We start from the raw sequence: 10,524 nt of genomic DNA, 5'->3' as shown, positions 1-10,524 counted from the left end.
AGATAATAAGAGCCATTTTTATCTGATTTATTTTAGTGGACGAAACCTTGCGTTTGCATACGCTGGTAAATACAGACCATTCAGACTTGTGTACACTGTTTTTTTTTTTCTTAAATCCTCTTTCGCTTTATAACTAAACCTCAGCAATGACATACAGAATGTCTCAAATTTAGTATCTAGGACATTAAAATTTCACCAAACTCTTATTGTCTTGAGGAACAGTTAGGATTTGATTTTTCACTCTTAATGATGAGAGTTTTGATTACTACATCGGGGAAGTCTTTATGAATATAATAAGATTATGCTTATTATGATTGTGACCTACATTTTTTTAACAGTGAAAAGGGAACTTGTTCATAAAGAAAAAATACTTTTTTTCCAAAAAAATCGTAAAGTGGTTAAAAATAATACTCTATTTTTATAACTAAACTCAAACTATAGCTATGGAACAAAGGGTAGAATTCATACTTTAAAGATCACCAGAGTTAGTATCAAAAGCCAAAAGTGTCGGCGTAACTTTTGGCATCAAATAAAGATTATGATGTCATTATGATGTAATGCCATTTTGAACCAATCACAATTCTTCTGAACAGCAACAGTGAGGTATTGTCAAAAGATTTTGTATCTGAGAGGAATGAACGTAAAGGATGCTATGTGTAATTTTGGCAAGTATTGGCTTAACAGATCTTTTTTTATGATTCTATCATAATCACCCAGCTGCTACCTTTTTAATCAAACTCTAAATAATGTACAGTGGGGCCCAAAAGTCTGAGAGCACTTTTATTTTGCATTTTTCAAATTTAGAACAAAATGTTTCATTTAAAAGAATTACATTATCATCATAATATTTTGAGTGGGGACTTTTTTATTTTATTTTATTTTCTTGATTTGATTTGATTTCTGCTCACAAGGTGGAGGAATGGGTTTTTCAGACAAAAGCGTCTGCTAAATGACAAAAGTAAAGTAAAGTAAAGAGTGTAAAGACCATCGACTCTACCGTGCGACTCCACCGGGCAGGGACACCGGCAAGGGATAGTAGTAGCTTTTTATTTAATTTCTTTATTTTCTTAAATATGTGGGTAGATAGTATTTATAGAGTTGTAACTTTTTAGTTTTAGTTACTTTTTCTTATTTGTAAGTCGCTTTGGACAAAAGCGTCTGCTAAATGACAAAAGTAAAGTAAAGTAAAGAGTGTAAAGACCATCGACTCTACCGTGCGACTCCACCGGGCAGGGACACCGGCAAGGGATAGTAGTAGCTTTTTATTTAATTTCTTTATTTTCTTAAATATGTGGGTAGATAGTATTTATAGAGTTGTAACTTTTTAGTTTTAGTTACTTTTTCTTATTTGTAAGTCGCTTTGGACAAAAGCGTCTGCTAAATGACAAAAGTAAAGTAAAGTAAAGAGTGTAAAGACCATCGACTCTACCGTGCGACTCCACCGGGCAGGGACACCGGCAAGGGATAGTAGTAGCTTTTTATTTAATTTCTTTATTTTCTTAAATATGTGGGTAGATAGTATTTATAGAGTTGTAACTTTTTAGTTTTAGTTACTTTTTCTTATTTGTAAGTCGCTTTGGACAAAAGCGTCTGCTAAATGACAAAAGTAAAGTAAAGTAAAGAGTGTAAAGACCATCGACTCTACCGTGCGACTCCACCGGGCAGGGACACCGGCAAGGGATAGTAGTAGCTTTTTATTTAATTTCTTTATTTTCTTAAATATGTGGGTAGATAGTATTTATAGAGTTGTAACTTTTTAGTTTTAGTTACTTTTTCTTATTTGTAAGTCGCTTTGGACAAAAGCGTCTGCTAAATGACAAAAGTAAAGTAAAGTAAAGAGTGTAAAGACCATCGACTCTACCGTGCGACTCCACCGGGCAGGGACACCGGCAAGGGATAGTAGTAGCTTTTTATTTAATTTCTTTATTTTCTTAAATATGTGGGTAGATAGTATTTATAGAGTTGTAACTTTTTAGTTTTAGTTACTTTTTCTTATTTGTAAGTCGCTTTGGACAAAAGCGTCTGCTAAATGACAAAAGTAAAGTAAAGTAAAGAGTGTAAAGACCATCGACTCTACCGTGCGACTCCACCGGGCAGGGACACCGGCAAGGGATAGTAGTAGCTTTTTATTTAATTTCTTTATTTTCTTAAATATGTGGGTAGATAGTATTTATAGAGTTGTAACTTTTTAGTTTTAGTTACTTTTTCTTATTTGTAAGTCGCTTTGGACAAAAGCGTCTGCTAAATGACAAAAGTAAAGTAAAGTAAAGAGTGTAAAGACCATCGACTCTACCGTGCGACTCCACCGGGCAGGGACACCGGCAAGGGATAGTAGTAGCTTTTTATTTAATTTCTTTATTTTCTTAAATATGTGGGTAGATAGTATTTATAGAGTTGTAACTTTTTAGTTTTAGTTACTTTTTCTTATTTGTAAGTCGCTTTGGACAAAAGCGTCTGCTAAATGACAAAAGTAAAGTAAAGTAAAGTTTATAAACATAGCCCTGTTGAGTCAAAAGTCCACTGCACCACAAGTCATATCATTTTTAGTTATACATTTGAAGAATGATAAATATTTTGTCATTGGAATTCATCTTTGTTTTTATATTTTTTAAATTCTTTGACTTTCTGTTTAATCCAGATGATCAGTGTGACCCCAGAGTTTTGGACCCCACTGTTTGTACTTTGAAATTTCGACCGCCAACAAACTTCTTCTGAAGGAAAACGTTCACGTAGATAAATTGACTCAGTAGCTTGTTTCTTTTTTATCTTTTGTGGAAAAAGACAGAAATCATAAAGAGACACCAGAAAGGATCACACATAAACGACTTTACATATACGTATACTTAATATAGTAGGTGCAAATTCTGCAAAATTGAAGATATGAAAAAATAAAATCTTGATGGGAAAAAAAAGCGCTAAACAACGGAAGGCAAAACTGCACAACTGGTTGTCCTTCACCACAGTTCTGATCAATCGTCAATCAATCTGCTCCGACGTTGCTCGGGTCATTCTTTTTTCTTTCCTTCTCTCCTGATCTCTCTGTTTTTCCTCCATGTTTTTCTCTAGCACTTGCCCCTCTTGTCACGCTGCTGGAATTTCCTGAGCCGACGGGCCCACAGGTCCTTCCACGGGATGAGCAGGCTGCCCTTGTCCGCCACCACGCCGCTCTGACCGCGGGAGTCATCGTCGTCAGAGCCCATCAGCAGGTACTTCCGTCCCGGTTTAATTTTGGGGCATTTGCAGGCCACGTCTTTAGTGCGGACCCACAGGAGCTGGTCTCCTCTGCGAATGCGATGTCCGCCCTGCTTATAGACCGATATAATGTTGATAGTGAATTTCCACCATTCGCCCGTCTTATCTCCTTTTAGCACATGAACCTGGACAGCTGCGGAGAAAACAGTCAGATTAAAAGATGTTAGAGCAGGAAATATAGATAAACTTCTAAATTGACATTATTATAGTCATTATTAAATGACTTCTCTTTTTGACCACAGTGTAAGTTGCCTTAGAAACTTCTTCCTTCCATCTCCTGATACTGATAAAACGGAAAATCGGAGACCAACCCATTCCGTTCTCTTCATTATCTTTTGTGTGAAACTTCAAGCTTTTTTGTAACTTTAAAACGTTTATCTGAGCACCACCCATAGAAAAAAAACAAACTCAAATCTCTTTAGTAACTTGCTTCTCCTAGACAGCCATAAAATCAAATTATCATTTTTTTTTTTGCTATTTCTTTTTTTAAACAGTTTAAGCATTTTTATTTAATTAATGTCATTTAATTTCATTTTACCTCATATTAATTTAATTAATTTAATTTAATTCTTAATTTTTTTATGTTTTTTTAAATGTTATTGTTTTAATTAACCTTATAAAAGGTTTTGAACATTTTTGAACAAAAAAATGACAAGTTAAAATAAGTATAAATATATAAACAAATATATGTAAACATATATTTGAGCTAATATACTAAAACATCCAAAATCTTTTTTTATTGCATTTCATATAAGCCTAATAATTTGTAACAATACTACTACTAATAATAATTTGAATAATCCTTCAAAATCCTAAAACTTATAAAGGTTTACATTGCAAAAAAAAACAAAAAAGAAATCCAGATTTTTTATGTGTTCTCAGTCTTTTGGACACAGTTCACTAAGTATCCACAACTGCGATGCAAATGGAAAAAGTCCGACATCGGATGTTAATGTCCAGTCCATGTGGTAACCGCTAATAAACACAGAGATCCCCGTGGGTCACACCATTTTAACTATCATCAAGACTCCCAGATTGCGAGCTAATCTGTATTTGACGTGAAGTGGTTTCACACGGGGAGGACGCCCAGAGGGAGGAAAAAAAATGACCTCTATTACACATTTAGCACGGACCCGGTGTGTAACGGCGAGGCATGGCTGTGCCGCCCTGAAACACTCACACACACCCTGCGGCCAGTAACCCGTGAACCAGTGGCACGTCATGTTTAAGAAATATGCCATTACAGCATTGTGTGAAAATGACACAGGAAGTGCTCTTTCTTTCCTAGCGCTCTTTCTTTTCGCTCTTGAATGTGAACACTCTCTTTAGAGAGGGAGACAAGGATCGCCCCGATCGCTGAAAGGAATGTCCCAATTGAGCAGCGGGGGGGGGAGGCTGTGAGCAAATTGCGCCCAATTTGAGAGAACGCACTCCCACAGGCCCGTCATTCATCGCCTGTGTTTCTCTGGGCCGGAGCCCGCTTCGCCATCCAAATAACAAGAGATAAAAAGAAAAGAAGGGTGTGCGGAGGGTAGCGCGGCCCAGAGAGGAGGGGGGCCGCTGTTTATCATCCCAGCCACAGAGAAGGTGGCAGAAGAATGGCGGATGTGTTTGGAGCTCATGAGCTATCTGAGCCCGGCCGGCGTGAGAATCCTGCTCCAGGTCTCGCTCTTGACCTGCTCTCGCTTCTCCACGGCGGGAGACGGCAGCGAGCCGGAAACTGACTCAAAATGTGCTGTTGAGTTGAACTAGCGGTGTTTGCTGATTACTGCTTGTACGTGTTAAATGTCGCCGCATAGCTTGTCCGGGTTAGAATTATGTTTTGTTTTGTTTGTAAAACTGTCTAATAAGTGCTATTTTGAGAGAGAAAACTGGGTCATATTCATGATCCAGAAAGCAAACCACCCAGAACACCTGAGCAGTCACTTTACAACCACCACAATAGCAACACTAACCACTCAGAATATGTTAATCTGGATTACGTAATCAGATTCCAAAATTAAAGTACTTGTAATTAGATTGTATTACATTTTAAAATCCTCGTAATCAGACTACAGTTACTTTTTTATGGATTACATGATTACATATTATTCACACAATAGCAATAATTTATTCACAATTTATCGATTCTCCCTAATTCCTCTTTTTCATCTTTTAAATGTTCCTTTCTAAAATAGCCTGCTGCTTATACACTCAGAAAGTCTTGCAGTTTTGTGGACATTCACACAGAGATCAGTCACTAGTCGGGTGGATACACAGCATTCGAACGGGATTTATAAATATCATTTCAGGTTTGAGAAGTGTTTCAACATTGCATTAACTACTGATGAATGCAATATTTCTCTTTGTATTTTTATATCAATATGGTACAAGTTTATCCTATTTAAAATAATGTGATAAATGACTTAAGCCAAAAGTAAGCAATAGGTAGTCAAAAAGTAGTCTTTTTGACTACTTTACCTAAATGATTATATTACCTAATTGATTATATTACCTAAAATGTCTAATGTAATGGATTACATTACTAACTACAATTTTTGTCATGTAATTTGGAATCAGTAAGAGACAACAATTTGTACATTACTTGTAATTAGACCGGGAACATTTTAAAATGAGCGGTTCCATCATAAATTTGTACGACCTTACCTTCACACTGTGGAAATACAAACCAGAAGACAGAAGACAACATTAGAGGTGGAGCTACATAAAGAGGCGGGGCTACATAAGGTCTATACATTTGGATTATCTTGTGTATTTGTATTTGTAGAGTTTGTATGTATTTGGATTTTGTCTTTAAAACACATTAAAATGCAAAATGTCATTTTGTTTAGAGTGTAATCCACACATGCATGCCAAACTGATGGCATTAGTGCGCTAAAGTTTTAGTTTTGTGAATTATATGTGTACAAAATTTGCTTTTGAAATAACTTTTTGGACTGTTAATGTGACTTTGATCCCGAAATATAACCTCCTAAGATTTCAATTATTTAACAACATATTTGCATCATGTTCACCATTCTCTGGTGATTTTACACGATAACCCCATTCAAGTTTATGTGATAAATGAGTTAGGTCAAAAGTAATCTAAAAGTAATCAAAAACTAGTCCGACTAATAATAGATTTGCCTAATATGGTCAATCCAGACTACTGTATGTTGCTAACTACAGTTTTCGTCATGTAACTTGTAATCAGTAACGGACTGCAATTTCTAAGTAATCTACCCAGCACTGCTTGTCAACCACCCAGAACACTTAAGCAGTGTCCTGGCAACCACAAAGAATATGTTAGCAACCACATAGCAGAATCCTGGCAACAACACAGAATGCTGTACATTAGCAACTACATAGCAACACCTTTAAACTACACAGAATACATTAGCAACCACAAAGCATTGTGTATACTGTATTGCATTGCATTGCATATATTGTATAGCCTTTAAACAAACACAAGGCCAACCAACCTAAATGCTTAGTGCTGAAAACATATTAAAAGTGATGTCATCACTGTTTTACACATATAAAGTGTGCGTATATTGAGAATGTGTTACTGTAATATATCAAATCTTTCCCTCTCTCTCTGCGTGACGCTTTAATGCTGTGATCACTGGCACTGGTTTCATCAAACCCTGCCAAACGGGCACAATTCCTGTCTGAGTACAGCCCTGAGCCACAGATATGCCATGCGGGTGGCAAACGCTTTCCAGATTCGTCCAGGTATTGAGAAAGACTCCTGGTGAGGTTTTTTTCTTCAGCAAATGAAAGGTTTTGTTTGTACATGTTAGTAGGCTAACTTCTAAGTTTCTGCCCATGATACAGCTGTAGAGAGAAAATTGGACAGAGAAAGGCGATCTCTTTAACAGACAGTTTCTCCTTGTCAGCAATGACATTAAATGGAGAATCTGCTGCTTTTTTCTTTAAAAAAAAAGACCCCAGTAAAGTCAAGATGCGTGTCTCTTTTGGAGTCTCAGACAGAGTGCTCAGATTTACCAAGAAACCAGATGAGAAGAATTCATACGATATTAAAACAATGAGAAACTATGAGCATGCGTGTCAGATCCACGTCACGTTCAGCAGCGGCAGCTCTTAAAGTCATAGCAGCCAAATAACCTAAGAGCCCAGCTGCTGTGGTGTCTGTTAATCAAAGAACAAAAGAAAAAAGAGGAAATCAATAACTTTTGTAGCTTTAAGGATTACTATATTTAATTTAGAATTTAGAGTTTGATAACTTTATCCAATTTCTGTATATTTCCTACTTGCTGAAAGGCACAGGTAAATTTGTCATTTATTATAATGAGTTTATGTGAAGACTGTTTTAAGTTCACTTAAATGATAAGTTTTTCATTTTTTAAAGTCTAATAACTGTTTAAATTGATATCTCTCATTTGTACTGTAATTTTGAACGGCTATAGTCAATGGTTAAATACTATGGAAAAAAGAGCAATTTCCTAGAGACTTCAGAAGTATTGGTATCAGTGATACTTGCCTTCAGTCACAAAAAAAGATGCCATTAAACAAATATTAAAATATTCTTTCTTTATGTTGTTTCTACATCAATTTGAAGATTGAATGTGAAATTATTGCAATATAAAAGTATATTTAAAAACTTTAATTTGGGATTAATAACAATGAATCATGATTAATTTCAGAAAAAAAGTTTGATTAATTCGTTATTATTTTAATCGATTAACAGCACTGTTTTGGATATGATTTTATTACTCAGAAGTTGCTCTTTCACAGGACTTCATAGAGTTCCCAGGATTCATTTAGGCTTTATTGAATTTTCATCAGTTTTTAAAGATGAGTAGTTTAATTAACAACAGCTAATTCTTCAATATCAGCTCAAACATTTCTCATTTCATTCTTCCAAAGTTACCTTCAAGACCAAAATAATCAAAATAATAAAGCTGCTATGATTTTTTGGGGATAATTTTTATAAACTTTTATACATTTTTTGTGCTTACATGCTTGTATATCTTATATTTATTATTATTTTTTATATATATAAATTTTATTGCTCTTTATTCTTAGTTCTGTCATTTGGGTGTTATTTTAATTTTTCTAAACATATTTACGTTAACAAAGCTGATATAAATTATATTAAACATGTTAAAACATGAATGAAAACTGAATGAGACTCCAGTAAGTCTGAACACAGTCAAATTTGGGTTGAGTTTGAGCAATAAAATGTTAATTTCTCAGCATGAATTATTGTAATCATTTCTATTTATGGCTAACTGACATACAATTTTCACCTGCTGTGGTGTGAAATGCCCTCCATCCGACATTACTTTAAACCCCATTTTGTTAAACTTTTATATTTTATTATGCATCCTGCCTTCATGAGCTCATATTAACTGATTAACATGAAATATTAGCATTGATTAAATTAATTTGTCACACTGCAGGGAAGTTGAAATGTACAAGTGAGGGCAAAAAAACTAATTAAGAATATTGAAAATAAATTCTACATTTTCCCTGAAACTTTCTTAAAATATATAAAAAGAATATTAGATTACAACAGTTCCCACTTATTTACTCTCTAACATAAAATCCTGATATATCATGGTGATAACATAGAATAAATAGCTATGCACAATACAATGAGACTATGTTAAAGTGCCTGTTTAATCTGGCAAGTTAAACCCTCTTTTGCATGAGGCCACACGGCACAGGCCAGCAAAGCCGTCCATCTCCAAAGCTCCATTAGATCGGCTGAATGGGATGAGACCACTTTTCTTCTCTGTCATGACAATGTGAGGAGAAAGAGAGAAAGAAAAGAGCTAGAAGGTGAGGGATTTCTCTCCTGATTGCGAGTGGGAGAGAAATGAATTTAAAAAGAGGAAGGGGCCCATAGATTTGCCAGGTGTCCCGCTGGTTTTCAGTGTCCGCAGCCAGTGTGCTGGAACACGAGCCGCACACGGTACACAAGCCGGCATCTAATCTAATTAGTGCGCCTGATTACCACACTGAAGCTCCTGCGAGCTCCCCGCTGGGACGCCCTACGCCCAGCCGCTTACGCCGGGGCACTGACTGCTGCTCCGGCGTGTGTGTGTGTGTGGCAATGCTAAGGAGCTCCGTGCACACACTAACACACACACACGGTTCTTTGATTCATTGTCATTCTCCCCCCAGCCAAGAGTAGGAGAATGCGCCCCTTTCGGACTGCTGTCTCCGTAGCGACGGCAAACAAAAGCGGATCAACAGGGAGTATTTCTTTCTTTCTCGCCTCTCTGTCTGTCTCACCCGCCAGCGCTGGGCAGATTTAAAACTTCAGCAACGGAGAGCTGGATGCAACAGCTCTACCCGGTAGCGTACACGTCCTGTGGGCTCTGGACAATTTGTATTGTGTTGATACAAGCATTCTCTGAATCGCTGCCGTTTCACTGAGACCGTCTTGCCAGACAAGACTGCAGAGCGCTGTATGAGCAGTGGTTCAAATTTGTCTTGAATAACCTTTGTCCAGCATCTCATATGGTCATGCTGTTTTTGCAAGTGCTTTGCTAATATGCTAATATTAGTAATATTACTCAGTGCTTAAATGTATAACTGCACTGGAACAAGGACACCTTAGTATAAAGTGTAATAATACAGTAGTTCTAGGCTAGACCTGCAAACATAACGGTTATTGTCTGTTTTAAATGTGCAGAAAAATAAAAATCATGGGGTCTCTCTAACACATGGGGGCTGGTTGAACAGTCAGGGACACACCATTAGCCCTTTCATACTCCCCACCCAGCGAGATTTATACTGCAGTCGGCTTAGCCAGTGTTACCTGTCCTATATAACATCAACATGATGAATGACTTCCCTATGAGAATAACCTCTGAGTATGAACACTTGTGGCTGAGTGAAAAACGAATGAAACTTAATATCCCGGACTAAACGATAGCAGCTACAGATGACCAGCAATGCCATTAATAGCTCCTTCTCTCGCTTTCTCTGCTTGATTTTATTGTTCCGCTAGTTGCTGCGGTTGCTGATTCAACCGGTGGGTATTATCTATATTAATATTATCAGCTTCACCCCAGGGGATGCCTAAAAATGTTTTGGAAACCAGGGAGGGATTGTAAATGAGTCATTTCAAGTAATGAGCAGTAAGAGATGTTAATATAGATAAGGTGCTAGTGATTAATGAGGAAACTGCACTTCAGATGGCCCATGTGCGTGGGATAAATTGGACACCTGTGTATCTATAACTTTAATTCTGTGTGCTACAGTTTTAGCCGCAAAGTCACATTTCAATTTGTGCTAAATGCTGCAGGCAATCTGAGG

The 10,524-nt window shown here is 36.7% G+C and overlaps 1 protein-coding gene across 1 annotated transcript in view; it reads right to left on the bottom strand.

The window, feature by feature from the left end:
- Positions 1-3,062: 3,062 nt before the first annotated feature.
- Positions 3,063-10,524, bottom strand: part of LOC306848243 (netrin-1-like) — a gene marked incomplete at both ends in the record, with an annotated part of 55,182 nt that continues 47,720 nt past the window's right edge. The window contains one exon of the mRNA XM_079382676.1: positions 3,063-3,385. Coding sequence (XP_079238802.1) covers positions 3,063-3,385 — 323 coding nt within the window. The remainder of the gene's footprint in view (positions 3,386-10,524) is intronic.

Source organism: Barbus barbus (genome assembly GCF_936440315.1).
Source record: "Barbus barbus genome assembly, chromosome: 3".
In the NCBI taxonomy this organism is placed as follows: Eukaryota; Metazoa; Chordata; class Actinopteri; order Cypriniformes; family Cyprinidae; genus Barbus; species Barbus barbus.
Note: the sequence above shows the minus strand (reverse complement) of the source record. Positions and strands in the feature narration are given on the sequence as shown.